The sequence below is a fragment of the Exserohilum turcica genome, assembly GCF_000359705.1.
Source record: "Exserohilum turcica Et28A unplaced genomic scaffold SETTUscaffold_4, whole genome shotgun sequence".
Classification (NCBI taxonomy): Eukaryota; Fungi; Ascomycota; class Dothideomycetes; order Pleosporales; family Pleosporaceae; genus Exserohilum; species Exserohilum turcicum.
The window spans coordinates 1,061,906-1,079,944 of record NW_007360247.1 but is presented as its reverse complement, the minus strand read 5'-3'; the positions used below and the strand labels follow the sequence as shown (position 1 = coordinate 1,079,944).

Here is an 18,039-nt window from a genome sequence, read left to right as displayed (position 1 = left end):
AGAGGCTGGGAGCGAGTGCTGCCGTCTTTGTAGGATGTTCAACACGGCAGATGGCCCGGAGTTAAGTCAGGCCAACGGGCCGATGTCGGTTATCAGGTAGCAAATGACGTGCAGTCATCGTCGACGAAGTTTGGATTGGACATGTGCGGCCACAAATCTCTGCACTTTCGCAGAGTCATACTCTGACTCCAAACCCGCAATCACACAGCTTCTGGTCCTTGGGTTTGCAGCGACTCGACGGAGGCATGAAGCATGTTCATCTGGAGCAAAGCCCCCGCGAGGGGCTTGGGGAAGGCTACGCAGAATGTGCGCCCGCAACCGAATATCGATATTTTACATGCGCGTCAGTGCTGACAGCAACAGCTTCCCAGAGGCCATGACAAGACCAAGCGCCTTGCAACGACGCAACATGCGCGCCTCTCTACCTCGACCAAATATGTCCGCAAATCCTCAAGCTCTGCCAAAGCGCGCCAGCGCGCCGAACGCGAGCAGTTGACCCGCCTGCTCAAGGAGTCGCCCGGCAAGCGCGATGCACGCAACTTTCTCAAACAATTCGACTCGCCCAAGAAGACTAAGCCTGCAAAACCCGCCATCGCGGCCCAAGCCAAGCAGATTGCTAGCGAGACCTTGCATGACGATTCAGGCTCGCTGCGAACAGGCGTCAATTTGGGCGACTTGTACAAGCCGTCTGTCTTCACCCGCGAACCACTCCCCGAAGAGCAATACCAGATCGAAGAGAAGGATGAGCCGGTACATCTGGCGCTGATCAAACTCCGGAAGCCGCAGGCGCTCAACGACCGCGTGATTGGCGATATAGCACGGACCTTGAGTCAAATGGCCCAGCTGGGCCTCAATACAGCAGTGGTAATAGACTGCGACGACGAGGTCGGCATCCCCAGTACCGAATTCGAGTTTGAGCATGGCAACATGGTCCGGCAAGAGGCATTGCGCCTCGTCGCCGCATTGGAGAACTACAACGAGCCAGGAGCATTACTGGTGGAAGACGCCTTGGGCTACACGCCGTTCACCAACGAAACACCCAGTACGGCTCAAGTTCGAGGAGACGTAGTGGTGCAACACAATTACCTGCTCTTCCCTCCCATCGACGACGGAATCATTCCGGTAATCACGCCATTTGCATACGATGAGAACCTTAAGAAAGTCAGAGTCCAAGCGGATGATGTACTGCTTGCGCTGATTCGCGAGTTTTCTGGCATCTCTGGACAAGCCGAGGCTAGCGAATCACAGGCTACATTGCACAAGACAGCAGATCTTGCCGAAAAGCCCGTCTTGGACCGTATCATTATCCTCGATCCGCTTGGTGGTATACCATCCGAAAACCGCGCAGACGGTGCTCATGTTTTTGTCAACCTCGAAGCCGAGTACCAGAATATTCAGCAAGAGCTACAGCAGCTGTCACTGACAAGCGCACAGCGCAGCGATACCTCCAACACTTCATGGTTGGGTGCCAGCAATCCCATTTCTAAATTCGTCGAGCATGAGATCGTTGCACCACCCGGCGCGGCATCAGAGCCGTGGAGCGGCTCAGCTCCTATGCGCCATCTGAAGAACCTCGACGTGTTTCAGCGTGGACTGAAACTACTACCCTCTTCTTCCTCTGGCCTAATTCTCACTCCACTCGAGGCTGCACGCAAGGCTATACCAGACGACACGCAGACAACCCCATCCAAGAATCCTTTACTCCACAACGTGTTAACCGACAAGCCCATGACTTCCTCCTCACTCCCCACATCACCCACCTCTCGGTATCTGGGCTCGGCAGCACCCAACCCGGCTACTTTCTTCAAGAAAGGCATTCCACTAACCATGATCCCCGATCCGCGCATCCACGGCCCATGGCAGCCGCCCTCAGCCTCCAACCCAAGCATCGACCTCGCAAACGACGCCCGCATCAACTTTCCCAAACTCGTCGACCTCATCAACGACTCGTTTCGCCGCAAAATTCATCCAGACAATTACCTCGACCGCATCCGCGGCCGCGTCGCAGGCATCATCATAGCAGGCGACTACGAGGGCGGCGCAATCTGCACATGGGAGACGCCCAGATCCCTTTTGCACTGCACCACCACGGCATCTTCGTCCCCAGACTCACCCTACTGGATCCCCTACCTGGATAAATTCGCCGTCCTGACGTCCTCGCAGGGCTCCGGCGGCGTCTCAGACATTGTCTGGGCCGCCCTCACACGCACCTGTTTTCCCGCCGGCGTCGTGTGGCGCAGCCGCACCAGCAACCCCGTAAACAAGTGGTACCAGGAGAGGAGCAAGGGCATGTGGAATCTGCCCGGCGGCCAGTGGACCATGTTTTGGACTACGCACCATGTCGACAAGCCGTGGTCCGAGCCCCAATGGGGAGATACACCTGCCGGGGTGCATGCAGAGGTCAAAATGCACATGAAGCGCTGGGATGCCTATGTTGATGTGTGTAGTGGCATTGAGCCTAGTTGGGCGGATGGCATTCAGAGGGCTGATTAAAAATCTCTCTTTTTTTGAATATTGTTAGTTGCGTTTATAGACTGGAGTATGATGGAAATTGGACTGACTGACTAACTGACTGCATGCATTGGCGTACGGCTTTTGGGGGGGTAGGAATCCAGAATAATGGCAATGTTAATGTCGTCCAACTGAGCCGTTTCCAGGATTCTGCAAAGGGGAGAATACATATATATATATATATATATATATACATGCGGGAATGTTGTAAAAAGGTCACTACTTAAGTAACTAGAGCAAGATGGAAAGAAAAAGAAAAAACATTGCTCAGATGGAAATTACTATCCAACACTAGTACAAACATATATATGGCTTGTACCAAAATACGCCCTTGATTCCTTTATTCCCCTTTTTTACCCACCACCCACTTCCCCCCCAACTCCACACACACACACACACACACACACACACAGCTATGTCCCCGCCTTGCCCATCATAATCTCCCTCAACCTAGCCGTAGCAACCGCATCCACAAACTCCACCGTCTTTGTAATCCACAAGCGCGCCGCGCCATCTGCACTCACGGTCCCCTGACTCTGCTGCTGCTGCTGCTGCGGCCGCTGCTCCATGTCCAGCACCCAGATTAGATCGTTCTCGATGACGTGCTCCTCATGCCCCAGGGCTACCATGTAGTAAGTGGCGCGCACCACGACCGACAAGCTAGCTTCATCCACGAACACGCGGGTCACGGCCATGTGCCAGCTAGCGAGGCGCTGCACCATCTTGTCGAGGTGTGCGGTGAAGTCTTGGAAGGAGAGCAGGCCCTGGAGTGGAGGCGACTGCGATACGGCGTGGTTGTGGCCCCACGAGTGTGTGTAGGCGGGGCTGCAGTGCGAGGCCATGACGGAGTAGTTTATTTGTTGTTGTGTGCTGGAGGGCGAGGGAGCGGGGCCGAAGGCGGCGAGGAAGCCGAGGGCCGTTTCGTGGAGCGACTTGTAGGTTTGCGAGGCTGTGGGTGGGGGTGGGGGTGGTGGAGACGTAGAGGGAGGCATTGTCTGTGTAGTTGTAGTTGTCTGTGTAGTTGTAGTTGTAGTTGTAGTTGTAGTTGTAGTTGTAGTTTAAGCTGTGGAGTTGGTAAGTACGGAATGATGCGATATTCGAGAGGTGTTATTTTATTTTTCTGGAACAAAAGCTAAAACAGAGGATGTGCGGAAGAGAGATATTGAAGATTGTTTCTTCTTTCTTTCTTTTCGATTCTTTACCACAGGCTTGTTTGTTAATATATAATCAACAGACTAAATCGTCGTCAGCGTCGGTTTACTCGGTTTACTAACAGCGCGGCTGCGGATCCCCACTTGCGCAGCGGGAAAACAAGGTTTCCCTCGCTGCATAAGTCTGGCACCGACGCGAGTAGCCGCTATATACACAGCTCCCGACGCGCCGTTGCTTACGTTTGGTCTAATTTGTCAAACGTCAGTGTGGCTTTGCCTCATGCGCGCCCTGACGGAACAGCCACATTTGCCCACCCAAATGTACTTCTGCGTGTATTTATTGTGATGAGCAGTCCATGAAGACTAGCCGAGGCCAACGGGGTATAGCAGTGTAATCGATCGTGTAGCGTGTTTGTGTTCGGCATTCTCGCGTCACCGTAAGCGCGAATAAGAATGGCGGTGTCGGTTGCACGACAACGCGCATCAGAGCATACTGGGTCGGGAAACGTGACGTGTTATGAGAGCGTGAGGAATGAAACGGGGTTGCAAGAAGAACGGAATTCAATGTTCTGGTGCGGTAAGCGGCAGTTCAAACTGCTTGGTAAACTTATCCTGTTCAACCTCCTGAATGATATGTGAACCTCTGCCAATAGTATAGACTGGGTGTTTAGGATGCTCATTCTGAGCTCGCTTCCATAGGCATACTGTCGTGTACTGTCAGAGATACGTGGTATACCCCCTATGAGCAGGCGCCAGTACGGGGCATCCACCAAACACTGTCCACTTCCCCAAGTGGTTGTGCCTCAAGTGCTACGCATCGCAGGCTCGCCCATATTGCTTGCACGGGTTCTCTATTCGAATTCTTCCCAGTCTTGCATATCCTTAAATCATTGTATTTGTGGGGTGGCGGTGTTTCTGTCCGTCCAGACCCCAAAGGACACGGGGATCGATGACAACGAGGTAGTGGACAAGATCGGGTCAGGAGAGGATAGAAACGCTTGAGAATCGTATCCGGAGGAACTAGACGTAGCAATAGGGGTAGAACTCGTACAGTTTGTCTTGCCAAATGTAGAATCGTGAAGCGGCTTTGCGGAGGTCCATCGACTAGACGTCGCGAGCGTAGCTGGAGCGTAGCTGGAGCGTCAGAAACCTTGATTCTCTGTCCTGTCAGCATGGCCACGTGCTCAGCCTGTCTTGTACGCCTACAAGAAGCTGGATTCTAAGACATGATAAGGGGATAGAGACGAAAATGCGTAGCAATGACAGACAGTCTGACTGCGGAACAAAGCATCGTTTCCTCGACACACAAAAAACAACACAGGAGATTGAAGAGTAATCCCTTCTGTCGGAACTTGCCTTTGAGCGTACCCACGAGCGCAAGGGCAGTGGATCCCGTCGGCAGCTTTCACGCCCGTGCGCTGTGACAGTGCCCGCAGCTACATGCATGCAGAGACAGAATGAGAACGTCACAGCCGCAATTTCCGCCAGAGGCGAATCTACCGGCGAACACCCTTTTTCTGACTTGATTCATGGTGCAGTCGCAGCAAGAGCAGCAGATCAGGGGTAATCTTTTGCCCACAGCTGGTGAGCCTTGAGTAAGTTCCATGACCGAAAATGAGGTAGCCGCACACGTGCCTAGATCAGCGGGAGGTACGCCCCGATACGGGTCGGACCGGGATCCAAATGCCGGGCAATATCATCAGGTCTTGCACAGCCTGCCGTGTTTCGAGGAGTCATGTGCCAACAGAGGGAGCATATGTTGTTGACTGTGCCTGTGTTTCAGATTTGGTCAGACTGATCAAGATTACTTCGTCGCATGCGTATAATAGGTAACTTCAGTCGTGCTTCTTGTCCCGGCCTCTGGTGAAAGAGACCATGTGCTGTGTTCGGCTCAATCCTGTCAGTGGACAGGATGAACCGTTTTTTGTTAGCCTTGTTATATTTCGGCGACGCGGTTCCGCTAACCACTTCGCTGCCTCATTCGGCTAAGCAAAACAGCGGCGCCTTCAGAAAGGGTCAAACGATGATGACCCGCTGTCTCCCTGCCGCGGTAAGCACGTCGAATATGCCCCTGAGTCTATACTATAGCTTCTCAGATATTGTGCTTTGAAGGGATACCGCCATGAAGACGTTGCACTGCCTGACGCGTGGAAAGAGTCCCATGGGTGTGCCAAGTAGTCCAGCAATTCTCTTCGAATCATCCCTCTCACTGCCACTCTGTATCTGCAGACCCACGAGACATTAGCCTGTCCAATAAGCCGAGTCCAAGCCACCAGTGGATGGCTTACAAATGAATTGTGTAGAAGTGGCGGACGGGGTCGTTCTACCATGTCCCCTAGGCTGTTCGAAAGAAGCATGTAATTCGTAGCCGTGCCACCTTGATGCAGATACTCCGCCAGCGCATATCCTAGCGTTATGCGGGAATACAATGAAGACAGATTGGGAGAACCATGGGTTGCATGACCCAACGCCACGTCTAATCGGATAGTCCCTCTCTGAGCATCCGTTGTGGTATTCTGACGGCTGCTCTATTCGCCGTCTTATAACTATCCGGCCGCGAGCCTTATGGTCGTGTGACGATTGCAGGAGCCGTGGTGCCATTCGATGGGACCCAAAACGTGTTGGAGCGGTGGACGCAGCTCTCGACGCAGAGCAATATTGCATTCCAGCTACCAGCCATCAGTATTTCTTCATGACAATCTTACTACCACATCGATAATACGTACCGTCTATTCTAGACTTGACCCTATCTGACAGGCACTTGTCCGTGAGCTGGTCGCGTAAGCTTGGTTCACTTACGAGGCCAGACTCATCTCCTTTTGCTGGAAGGACTGACACTACCAGTAAACACGCGCCAAGGAGCTGCTAGCTGGTGAGCGAACAGAGACTTCTTGTGGGAAGACGTGTCTTTGCGGCACACAAATGTCCAGACGCGTTGGCGTGGCCTGTCGCGCTGGGACGATGTCTGCATAGCGGGATGTTCTAGGCTGAGCCACGCTTATTCATTGTGGAGTGTATGTTGGCGTAGGCATGGTGCTGCGTGGCAGGCAAAGAATCGATGCGTCAAGCGAATGGTATTGTTCGGAGTGGGCTTGTTGCTGTGGGTGTGCAGGCGAGACGACGAAGAAGCCAATACGGTGGCTTGATTGCTGTGGAAGGAGCGAAATGGGTCCTCGGAGGGCGTATCGATCGTATCAGAAGTGTTCAACAGGATGAGAAGATGGTCTCATTTCTGCCGACGACCAAATTCGGTTGTCTCGGAGAGCCAATGTCCCGACGATCTACGTCGTTACACCAACAGGGAGTGAAATATAGTATGTAAGCGGAATCCCACCCACCAAACACAAGCACCCAACATCTCTGACACAATCAAACTATCCATGGCAACTTGCTTTGAAGATTTTGGATATTCTCGTGGAATCCAGGAGTTCGGAATGATTCTACAGCACTACTCCCGTCGCCAGTTTATGGATTCCAGCAAGCGATAGCACAGCGAGGCTTGGACAGGCCTACCCCATCCATGCATACACACCAGTACGTGGCGAACAGGCTTATGGTCTTGTGCAGAGCGAATGAGGGCTTGTTGAGTCCCCGGTTATTCTTGACGCTAAATGAGAGGATGCGAATATCGGAATACCCCTGAAGTCGTGTTCTCTTTGGCGCCAGCGAGCCCCATTGGAACACAGCCCAGCGAATGCCGAGAGGACGGCGAGATAAACCGATCATGTGTGACTGTCACCAAGCATACGGCCGCATATCCCGTAGTTCGCGCTGGGGAGTGATTGGCTGTGGAGGCTCCGCGCAGTGGTCTTCAAGGCTCGTCCAGAATCTTCCCCGGGGCTGCTATGATGTATGCCACCAGGATCTGCATTGGATTCGCAATTCAAAAGGCTTTCGATAGATGAACGGCTTCGCTTACCCACAGTCCCACATACAGCACGAGCGACATCGTCTACGAATGTGACTCGTAATCCACCGAGCGGGCGGACAGCCAACCGCAGCCTGGCCGACAAGAATTGTTCCTCCCTTGACAAATGGTCCTCGATCATGTGGCAAGGGATGAGACCCTGGTTCCTAGAATCCCACTTTAAGGTGCCACAGACTATGTCGCGTAGAGCAGATGCGTCTATGCAATGTGTAGTGTCGGGCATGTTGACGCGATTGGAGCACAGCCTGTGTGGCCAATGTGGGATGCTGGCGACTTGCTAACGTTTTTGTTTGTGTTTTGGAATGCAATTTGATATGCAAAAAGGCGTCTTGTTGACAGGCCTCGGCAGTCAGTCCATGGTGGTCAAGACAGCCAGGCCACTGGCTACCAACTGCATCGACGGCTCACAGAAGAGCAACATATCTGACGGTTCTACCTTTGAGCAGGCTTCTACTAGTGTCAGATAGCAGGCTTGCCGCCGGCCTAATGCGAACTTGCGACCCGGTGCGCGTGGGGCCGCGCTGACGACTTAGCTTAGGGCACACGGCCTCGCCTGCGCGGAGGTTGTGCCGGGCGCCTGTGTTTTCACGTCAGCAGGTGACGAGCTATTGACTGGCTTTGTCTGTCTATGCAGGTGGGGCAGCAGTGGCGCCAGAATGTCGCGCTGGAGGCGGGTGCAGCGGGCAATGTGGATGGATTGCGGGGAGGGAGGGAGATATGGCGGGAGAAGCAACGCTGGGCGGTGTTTCACGGTGGCCTTGTTGATGGAGCATGTGAATGGGATTGTAGTAGGTGTAGTAGGTGTATCTGGCTGGGCACAGAGTTTGTACCAAAGCGCCACAACGTCTTGTAGGCAGTGGCGCTAGTTCCTAGTGTGCCGTGATTAGAGGAAGCGGCGACGGTGCATCAAGACCATGACGAGCAACGAGCAGCAACAGACACACACAGACAATGCAAAAACAGCCTCTCATTATGGCCGAGATACAGTACATGGTAATGACATTGCCTCCCTATTTGCCGTCCTGTCCTCAACTCCAATACCATGGCGGTTCAGAGCTAGTGTGTGCTATCAGCTCCAGCATGGAGCGACTAGTGTCAGACGCGGCTGTTATACGACACTTATGCCAGAACGCCCATGTAGTCTGCTTGGGTGTGGTGGGATGAAGAGTCAGCCAGTCAGATTGGCCATCAGGAGGTGATGGACTGGTCGAGCTGGGTGGCCAGGCTTCGATAGTGACTGGCTGGTGGTGGTGTCTGGGCCGAGTTTGTGTACCCAGTGATGGACCTCAGGGCCACCTCGGAACAGTCTTCTTTTGCTTGGTGGAGATAGGTGCCATCGTACCAGAAGCGGGCCTGGTAGCTAGTACCGCTTACGGCGACCATGGTAGTCCAGGCGGTGCGGCCTCCTGAGGTTGAGTGTCAGCAATGCTTGCTCTTGGGCGCTGGCTGACCGGACGGGGCGCGTCCAAGGCGCCCTACCTCTGCGGTCCGAGAGGTCAGTGTAGGTAGGCTCTGGCAAGCCTCGAACGAGGCAGTGTTCTGGCGGGCGTGTCAGTGCATTGGCGTGTGTGATGCTGGGGGGGGGGGAGGGCAATGGCGGGCGGACCTCGAAGACGCTGCGACCAAGATTCTGGGCTTGCCATGGTGGGCGTGGCAGGTGTGCAGATGCAGGCAAGGCGTATCAGACTACGTCAAGAGGGCAAAGGAGAGGACAGGCGGAGAGAGCAGAGGCGTGCGCAGGCGAGGGAGAGGCTTGGGGGGAGGAGGTTTGGCGGACCAGTGTCCGGCGGTGCTCTGCAGCGGAGGGCTACTTATAACTCGGCGACATGGAGAGGCACCTCGTTCAGACGGCGCAGAGACGAGTATGAGGGCAGCAGTGAGTAACAAAGGAGTGCGGCAAGCTGCCTCGTCAGTCATACTCTGTTGGAGCACACACACACACACACACACAGCCAGCAGCGGTGCCCAGGTCACATTTTTGCACAGGCTCAGCGGGCCCAAGCCATTGGGTCGAGAGGCGACCTCTAGAGCGGGCCGACGGGGTGTGGGAGAGAACCAAGAACATGGCTAAGCTGCATGGCTGAGTGCGTGTGCGTGTGCGGAGAGTTGACGGTAGCCGTGGCCGTGGCCTGCCAGCATCCCAAACGGGAAGGGCCCCATGCAGCATCCGGCACCGAGCGCTGTCACTTGGAGCTCTTGGAGTGCCACGGCGAGCGTCTTCTGGAACCGGCGCCCAAGAAAAAGGCCCTCAGTGCACAACATGTGCGTATCCACCGCGCTGCAAGGCATCATGCTAGTGCCAGGCCAGCTCACCATGCAGCAGTAGTCAGAACACCCGCCGTTGCCCTCCGCGCCGCCGCCCGTGATAGCACGGCCAGGCGCTGGCTTGCCTGCCGGGGACATGCACCGAGGGCCGGCGCAGCGTCGTCGTCGTCGTCGTCGTCGTCTTGCGTGTGGTGTTCTGGTCCTGTCGGTATTCACAGGGCCGTCGTGCCAGAGCGGCCAGGGCAGGTGGAGAGGCGGAGCGGTTCGCACCTGCTGGCTTGGCATGGCATGACATGCATAGGGTGGCGAAAACGGCAGGAATCGCCAGTCACATGGCAGCAGCGACATAACGGGTACCTGCTTGCCCAAGGGCTGTGTGTGCGCGATGCCAATGCTGTGCCATCATCACGCAAACGCCTGCCGCCGCCGCCGTCGAGCAAAGAGCGCCTACCTACCTGCCTACCATGAACTCACCGACCCACCGACCCACCACCACCACCACCACCACCCGGCTTCGTGCCTTGACGTCCGCCCCAGAAACAAACCCCAGTCATGCAAGGTGCTACACGTCCGCCGCCTGAGCAAACACGGCCTCGGCCTCACACTGCGAACATGTGAGCCCGGACCAAGTATACATACGCTCACGGAGCAGGGCACATGCTGAACCAATGGCATCAGGGCATAACGCGCCCCATTCATTATTCGTTCCAAACAGGTGGTATCGTAATCTGCATCCAAAGACGTGTAACGGATCCGCGAACAAGTGCAACAGCAAAGAACAACAACAACAACAACAACATCGTGGCGTTGGTGACCAAAACCTCGAGATTCGTGCAAACGCATCCAAAACATACCTCCCAGGGACGGTATCCTGAGATTCCCACGCTCAACAAATGCAGCAAACACATAGCGCATGCCAAAAGACCGAACAGAGACATCAACAACAACAACAACAACAACAACAAGAAAAGAAACAAAGGAAAACAAACAAGCACCGAGGGTGCTGGCACGGCGGCGGGTGACAGGCGAGCGTCCCAACAGAAGAGTTCTGACAGCTTGGTCGTACATGTGCAGTCCGATGCTGCACCCGCCCGCCGCACACAACATGCTTTCCAAAACAATGAGGCCTGGCCCCTCAGGTCGGCACACGACGCACAGCCGGCGCGGCCTGTCGCTTGGATTGCCCGCCGTCGTACTGCTTGCGATTAAACACCTCGTCAATCAGCCGCTTGGGCCCAATGTACTCCAGATTGGCCATTTTGAACGACGAGTTGCGCAGCAGCGGAATGTGCATATGCGTGCTCTGCTGCGAGTGGAAGCGGCGCTTGATGCAGTCATCCACAAGTGCAATGAGGCCCGTGGCAACGACAACACTGTTGACCATGTACGTTAGCTTGCTGCCTCATGCGCGCGCCCGAGTTCACATGTAGTTTGCTACTTACTCCGATATGTCCGAGTCGGAATTGAGCACCTTCTCGTCCGTGATGCGCATATAGCACGGCGGCACCCAGCCACCCCTGGCGGCCTCCTCATGGGCTTCGCTGGGGCTCACGCGCACCGGGCAAATGTGCGCAAGGGGCTCCTTGTCGTTGTCGTCGCGCACCAAGTAGTAGGAAATGGTCTCTTGCTGGCCTTCCTTCTTGATGATGCGCTTCCACGAATAGTCGTGGCCCCAGTACTCAAACGCGTATTTCTTGTACGACTTGGCTCCGCGCCGCTTGACATCGAGATGCGCGTAATTTGAAAACTCGAGCTTGATGGTGTTTGTGGGGATCAGCGCGCGGCCCTTGGAGTAGCCCACAGCCTTGGGGCGTGCCTCTGGTTGATCGTCGTCGTCATCGTCGTCGTCGTCGTCGTTGTTGTTGTTGTTGTTGGGGCGGCCGCCGTAGTGAACAGAGTCGTAGCCAGAGTCGGCGCGCTTGAGGCCTGCTGACGTCGAAGGGCGTGAGTCCGACTTGACGAGGCTGGCCAGGGCGGTGCTTGCGCGTTGCAGGACGGGTCGCATTTCCTCTGCCTGTTCTGCTCCGTCTGCTACTATCCCTCCTCCTCCTCCTCCTCCACCTCCTCCACCTCCTCCATCCACTCCCATCTACTCGGCCGTCTCTGCTGCCGCTACTGCTTACACGCCTGCACTGCACTCGGTCGGCCTGCACCGCTGCTATTAATCCCCTCCCCCCAGCCCTTGCGCCCGCCCGCCCGCCTTGTGCCAGGTCACCCTTTCGTCAGCTGTCCCAGATCGCTGCGCCGCCTGCCTCACCCACGCTCCAGGCCCCAGGCCCCAGTCGCCCGCCGTCTGCCTATATGCTTGTCGCCGTCGCAGGACAGCTGCAGTGCCAAACTCACCCGTCTGTTCACCCAAACATTTCTAGCCCATATTCTTACTAGGCCCGGTGCCATCACCACCGCTCCGCACCCTCGTCGTCGCATCACATCACATTACATCACACCATGGCCCCAACCGCCCATTGGCGCCACCACCCCTCGAGCAACAGCACCACGTCTGGCCGCAGCGACAACAGCAACCGCTCATACGACACCGCCGCCACAGAGTACAGCGACCGGAGACCCTCGCTGGCCCACAGCGAAACCTGCCACGGCCGCATACAGGGACGCCATCAAGACGGCGACTATGCTGCGCCCACGCCCTATCAAGTCGCGCCCTATCCGCAGCTGCCCCCGCGCTCGTCCGTCGACACCTATGCGTCGACGTCAGAAGAGGACCTGGCCGACGACTTTGACGGCATGCCCGATTACGACGTTCCCGTCTTTCGCCATGAGCCGCTTGGCGGCGACGCCATTCCCACCACCCCCCGCGACTTTGCTGAGCTGTTCCCCACGTCCAAGCGGATATCAATACGACACGACGACTCGACCCTTGACGGAAACATGAACCTGAGAGTGGACACGCAGATTGAGGACCGCGGCCACCGGAAACAAAACTACACCCTCTTCCATCTGCGCATGCAGGACCTGCGCACCCGCCAATTCTCCCTCCGCCGCTACTGCAGAGAGTCTGGCCGCGAGGTCTGCCACTCGACACGCAAGTACCAGAAGCCCGCCCCACGAATGGATCGAGGCGCAGCTGCGGCAGGCGTGCGTGCGTGCGTGTGAGTGAGTGGGTGAGTGAGTGGGTGAGTGAGCGGGTATGGGTGTGTGGTGCGTGTGAGTGTGAGTGAGTGTGTGCGTGTATGTGCGTGCGTGCGTGGGATGTCGACGATGAGGGTGGGTGATGGGTGCAGGCATCGAGTGGTGTGCTTGCGGGGTTCTGGCCGCCTCGAGGCCGCGCGATCAGCGTCAAGTCGTGGGCGCTGCACACCCTCGCCGGCCAAGCGGGCCACCTGACTTTGCCTGCTTGCGGCCCTGTGCAGCGCGCGCGCCCAATCACGCCCGCCGCCCGCCCTCCCTGGCGCTCCACCCACCTCCACCCACCTCCACCTCCATCACCACCATCACCACCATCACCACGCTCCCTGCCCGGCCGAGAGCCGTCAACAGCATAGCTCGGCCTCCTCCAACGTCGCGTCGCCTCGTCCGCGCTGCCTGCTCCCAACTCAGCCCCGACACCGCGCTATGCGCTCTCACCCTGCCCTGCCCTGCCATTCTACTTGTATACTATACTTACTTGCTCTCGCCCGCCCGACCCGGCCATCTCGGGTGCGTATCTGTATCGGATCCGGGCGCCAACGGGACGCGCCCTGGTGGCTGATCGGCCCACGTGTATCGCCATGCTTGTCGTCTTTGCTGCTTGCTCGACTGGCGCTCCCACCTGTCAGCAGACAATGGCGAGACGGGCACTGGCGAGACTGCTGGCGTTGCCATGACTGACTGACTGACTGACTGACTGGCGCTGCCTGTCGCCGCGACGTCATACACCATGTCTGCTAGACGGCGCCAACGCCACGCACCGCTGCTGTAGCCTGCGCGCCGCCTCTCGGGCTGCTGCAGAGCAACCGCCTGCTGGTGCATCGCGCCTTGCTCGAGGCTGGGCCCCCCCCCAGACAAGGACCAGCCTCGATCCAATGCCGGCCGCTAGCCCCTCGACCCGTTGTGGTCACCCAGTGACTGCAATCCCATCCCACGGGTGAACACGATCGTCACGAAGATCCCAACCACGCCGTGCGACGCCATCACAGTTCTGGTTTCAGCAAAACGAAGCCGTTGGCTCGCTCGCTCGCGGTTTACTCGCCGAGTCTCAGCCCCCTCTCTTGTGTGGCAACCCGTGCCTCCCGGCGGCGGTTAAACAACCTACTAATAATTTGTTATTTAACCTACCTATAAGCCTACTAAGCTAGAGGGCTATATTAGCACTGTAATATTCAAACTATATAGAGTTAGTACTATAATATTATAACTTAGTACTAGTTATATAACTAAATAAGCTATTAAGTAATACTAAAAAGTATATAACTTATAAAGCTTTTACTAGTAAAGCTATTAGTAAAGCTTTATAGCTTTTTACGTAGCTTAACTAGTAAAAGCTTTATAAGTATATATTGTAAGAGGCTACGCCTACGTATGTACAGCTTAGCTTCTAAGCGAGTATATCTATACGACTACCTGGACTTCAAGAAGCTTGAAGTCTTGTTACTGCCTTTTTGGCTATGGATGGCGTAAGTAGTCGTACGCTCGGCCCGTTGGGCCCGCCCATTACATATATATATCATTAAAAAAATTATAGTAAGCTTTATAGTATTATAAAAGCTAACTTTAATAACTTTTAAAATAGCTTATTAGAGAATTATAACTATTTTTTACTTTTAGAGGTACTATATAAGAGTATAAATAAGGCTTAAAAAGCTATTCCTACTTGAAGTAAAAACTATAGTATTTTTTATAATACCCACTACTAAGTTTATTTTAACTTACTTAATAAAGAAAAACTTAAACTTTTTATATATTATAACTAAAAAAGTTAAAAGTTAGCGCTAGAGAAAAATAGGTTATTAATTAAAAGTAAGTTATTATAAACTATGAAAAAGCTTTATTGTAGATAATAAGTTATGAAATAAGTATTAAATTACTTTTCACAAATTCAACTAATTCAAAAAGTTGATAAAAATAAAATAGATGAAAAATAAAGTAAGTTTTATTAAAAACTACTTACTAGTAACCAATAATTTCATAATTATATAGTAATACTTATTTTGTAGCTATAAGTAATTTAAGTAATATTATAAAGTTTAAATTATATATTATGAATAGTACCTGTAAAGTTTTTCTTTTTCTAAATAATAGAAAAAAATATTAAAACCTGGTTTATAATATTTTATTACTAATTTACGTGTTTCACTAGTAAGCAGGCCACCCTAGTATATAGGCCACTTCCCTATAATATCCTACCTTTGCAACAATAACGCGCAATGTCTTTATAACGCAACGTGTTAAAAACTTATACTAAAGTAGATCTATTTTTTGCTATTACTAATCTTAGTTCTAAATTAATTTAAAGTAAATAACGCGCTACTACCGCCTATAGCGTCCTATAAACAACAATCTAGCGTTAATAAGCTAGATAGCGCCCTTAAAGCAATTAGAAGCTACTAGCAAGGCGCCTAACAAAACTAGAAGAGGAGGCTATTACTATGCGCGTAATAGTTAAGGCTAAGCGAGGACTACCTTATAAGAAAGACAACGTGCGAGATATAGCTAACAGACTGCTCTAAGAGCGTGGCGGGAAGGAGGTGGGCAAGAACTAGGTTAATAGGTTTGTCTAGCGCAATCCTAAGCTACATACGCGCTAGAGCTGTCTATATAATGACTAGCAAGCTCTTTATAAAGACCTAGCGCTTATTAAAGGCTAGTTTAAGCTAGTTTAGAATATAAATGCAAAGTATAGTATTATAAATAAAGATATATATAACTTAAATAAGACTAGCTTTTTTATAGGTAAGATTTTATTATAGTTAATTATTATAGGCTTAGATAAACTAGAAAGAATAAAGAAGATATAGCTACGCAATTATAAGTAGGTTACGCTAATATAAGGCGTTAGCGCAATAGGCACGCGTATCTTAGCGTTTCTTATTTTTGCTAGCAAGGTTCTAATCTCTACCTAGTTTATAGAGGATCTGCCACGCGACTAGGTAATCTAAGTTAGTCCTACTAGCTAGACAAACAATAATCTAGCGCTTAACTAGCTTTGTTACTTTAATTCCTATGCGCGGCCTATAGGGACGTATAGGCTACTTATTATTAATAGCTATAAGAGCTACTACTTAGTGGATTTCTAAGATCTTTGCAAAGAGATAAAGATAATCCTCTACTATATGCCTCCCCACTCGTCGCACCTCTTATAGCCTCTTAATGTAGGCTGCTTCTCGCTGTTGAAGTGCGCGTATAGTAATACTATCTTAGTCTTAGCACGTAATTATATTTACTATATTAGCAAAAAAACCTTCCTACTAGCGTTTAAAAAGGCCTATTATAAGGCTATTACACTAGAAAATATCCATAGAAGGTTCTAAGGTGCTAGACTTTTACTGCATAATTATAACGTTATTTTATTATAGCTTAACATTATACTACGTACGCTAACTCTACTAGCGTAAGAGACTACTACTTAGGAGCCAAAAACGCTGCGTAACGCGCGCGAAATAGAGGCGCAGGCTACGCTTATTTAGAACTATATATAAATCTAGCAAAGGTCTCCTATAAGTTCTCTTAAGAAGTAGATATAGCAGTTAAGTAAGAGAGCTTAGCAAATAGCTTATAATATAGTATTAATACAAGAGAAACTTAATCGCCTTAAAGCTATAATTACTAAAGTAATAAAGTAAAAAACTTGTAAGAGGCGCTACGTATAGGTAGAGGGGTCCTAAATAGTTAGCTAGATAGCTAATTAGATTGCTAAGGCAGAGGGTAGTAGCTATAATAATAGTGCAACGTCTACAAAGAGGGTGTGTAGTGAATAGCGCTACAGGCGTTGTAGCTAAATTAGACACAACTCTCGCACTTATCAAGTAGAATTAGATAATATAGAGGATAGCAATACGTCTAAAGAATAATATCTTATTCTACTTAATAAAAAATATTATAGTAGTGTTGCGCAATACTATTACAAAAATGTAATAGTTTAGGGAGGTGGCCTACATACTAGGGTGGCCCGCTTACTAGTGAAACACGTTAGCTAAGTTTAAAAATCCAAATGAAGTTAGTTTTGAAAACATTTAAGTAAAGAAAATAATAGTTTTAGTAAGCTTTAATTATAATAAAATTTCAGTATCATGATTAATTTACTTTTACTATAACGTGGTTCATAAGCGAGCGGACACCCCAAGCGAGCGGACACCTCCCCACCAGCGCGTCAACTTCAACACGTTATCACAGCCTTTTATCACAGTCAATAAACTATTGCAATATACTAAATTAATTATTAGAATCGCTATTATCACTTGCACTATCTATCTCAACTGCGCAGGTACGAGCGTTGTGTCCAGTCTGCTTGCAACGCCCGCACCGCCGCTCTCCTCGCACCCTCTTCGACGCACTCTCACCATCACCACGACTGCTACCCGCCTGTTCAGCTAATACTTCTTGTACTTCGCCTATAGTAAGAGTCTCTTCTGTCCGTACGTATCGCCGCTTGCGGCTTTTACGCTTATTCGACTTGTCAAGAGCCGCTCAAAGCGTACCCATTTCCTCCATCATAAGCGTCATTTTATGTGCTATTTGCTGGGCCCCCTTACTCAGCTGCGCGATCTGCTCAGTGAGTGAATTGGCAGAAGATCCACGGCGTTTTCTCACGCTCTCTTGAATGAGACTAATTTGAGACTTAACTTCGCGCGCGTTGCGTGGTGTCTGCGCCTGCCAGGCAGCTACCCGTCGTGGTGATTGACGAGGTGTCTGCACCACTACATCAAGCTTAGATAGCACAGCCTGTGGGTCGTGTGGGACTAGACCAGCACCTCTGAAGCCAGCTTGGATATTCTCCTTCGTGATAGACTGCTCAAAAGCAGCCTTAAAGGCTGGTAGGAAGGTTTCCTTGCTAATATAGTGGGTGCGGTTGCGTGCCAAGCCTGAAACAGCGTCGCCATACTTGCGCTTCAATGGCGAGAAGCAGGCGACGTCAAGGGGCTGCAACAGGTGAGACGAGTGTGGAGGCATGCAGAGAAGAATAATATTCTTCTCCTTGCAAAGATCTTGAAAATCGATGGAGCAGTGGCTCTCATGGCCGTCAATAATAAG

General features: G+C 52.0%; 8 protein-coding genes across 8 annotated transcripts; 4 read left to right on the top strand and 4 right to left on the bottom strand.

The window, feature by feature from the left end:
• Positions 1-252: 252 nt before the first annotated feature.
• On the top strand, positions 253-2,493 carry SETTUDRAFT_42732 (uncharacterized protein; the record flags this gene model as incomplete). Its single annotated transcript, XM_008029958.1, has 2 exons — positions 253-306; positions 364-2,493. 2 exons carry the CDS (start codon positions 253-255, stop codon positions 2,491-2,493), a joined length of 2,184 nt encoding a protein of 727 aa, XP_008028149.1.
• A 291-nt stretch (positions 2,494-2,784) lies between these two features.
• SETTUDRAFT_42731 (uncharacterized protein) lies at positions 2,785-3,503 on the bottom strand (the record flags this gene model as incomplete). The annotated part of the gene is made up of 1 exon (XM_008029957.1): positions 2,785-3,503. One exon carries the CDS (start codon positions 3,501-3,503, stop codon positions 2,925-2,927), a length of 579 nt encoding a protein of 192 aa, XP_008028148.1. The 3' UTR covers positions 2,785-2,924.
• A 147-nt stretch (positions 3,504-3,650) lies between these two features.
• SETTUDRAFT_164319 (uncharacterized protein) lies at positions 3,651-4,366 on the top strand. The gene has a single exon (XM_008030229.1). It carries the CDS (start codon positions 4,116-4,118, stop codon positions 4,299-4,301), a length of 186 nt encoding a protein of 61 aa, XP_008028420.1. The 5' UTR covers positions 3,651-4,115; the 3' UTR covers positions 4,302-4,366.
• A 3,018-nt stretch (positions 4,367-7,384) lies between these two features.
• Positions 7,385-7,813, bottom strand: SETTUDRAFT_32997 (uncharacterized protein; the record flags this gene model as incomplete). The annotated part of the gene is made up of 1 exon (XM_008029906.1): positions 7,385-7,813. The coding sequence occupies one exon, from the start codon at positions 7,811-7,813 to the stop codon at positions 7,385-7,387; it is 429 nt and encodes a 142-aa protein (XP_008028097.1).
• Positions 7,814-8,778: 965 nt separating this feature from the next.
• On the bottom strand, positions 8,779-9,233 carry SETTUDRAFT_155307 (uncharacterized protein; the record flags this gene model as incomplete). The annotated part of the gene is made up of 3 exons (XM_008030228.1): positions 8,779-8,996; positions 9,070-9,129; positions 9,197-9,233. The coding sequence occupies 3 exons, from the start codon at positions 9,231-9,233 to the stop codon at positions 8,779-8,781; spliced, it is 315 nt and encodes a 104-aa protein (XP_008028419.1).
• Positions 9,234-9,666: 433 nt separating this feature from the next.
• Positions 9,667-10,323, top strand: SETTUDRAFT_32996 (uncharacterized protein; the record flags this gene model as incomplete). The annotated part of the gene is made up of 1 exon (XM_008029905.1): positions 9,667-10,323. The coding sequence occupies one exon, from the start codon at positions 9,667-9,669 to the stop codon at positions 10,321-10,323; it is 657 nt and encodes a 218-aa protein (XP_008028096.1).
• Positions 10,324-10,990: 667 nt separating this feature from the next.
• Positions 10,991-11,860, bottom strand: SETTUDRAFT_21320 (uncharacterized protein; the record flags this gene model as incomplete). Its single annotated transcript, XM_008029812.1, has 2 exons — positions 10,991-11,228; positions 11,298-11,860. 2 exons carry the CDS (start codon positions 11,858-11,860, stop codon positions 10,991-10,993), a joined length of 801 nt encoding a protein of 266 aa, XP_008028003.1.
• A 443-nt stretch (positions 11,861-12,303) lies between these two features.
• SETTUDRAFT_32994 (uncharacterized protein) lies at positions 12,304-12,966 on the top strand (the record flags this gene model as incomplete). The annotated part of the gene is made up of 1 exon (XM_008029904.1): positions 12,304-12,966. The coding sequence occupies one exon, from the start codon at positions 12,304-12,306 to the stop codon at positions 12,964-12,966; it is 663 nt and encodes a 220-aa protein (XP_008028095.1).
• Between the last annotated feature and the right edge of the window lie 5,073 nt (positions 12,967-18,039).

Excerpts from the sequence above, each read along its gene's own strand:
- SETTUDRAFT_164319 (XM_008030229.1), top strand. The coding sequence starts at position 4,116 with ATGGCGGTGTCGGTTGCACGACAACGCGCATCAGAGCATACTGGGTCG.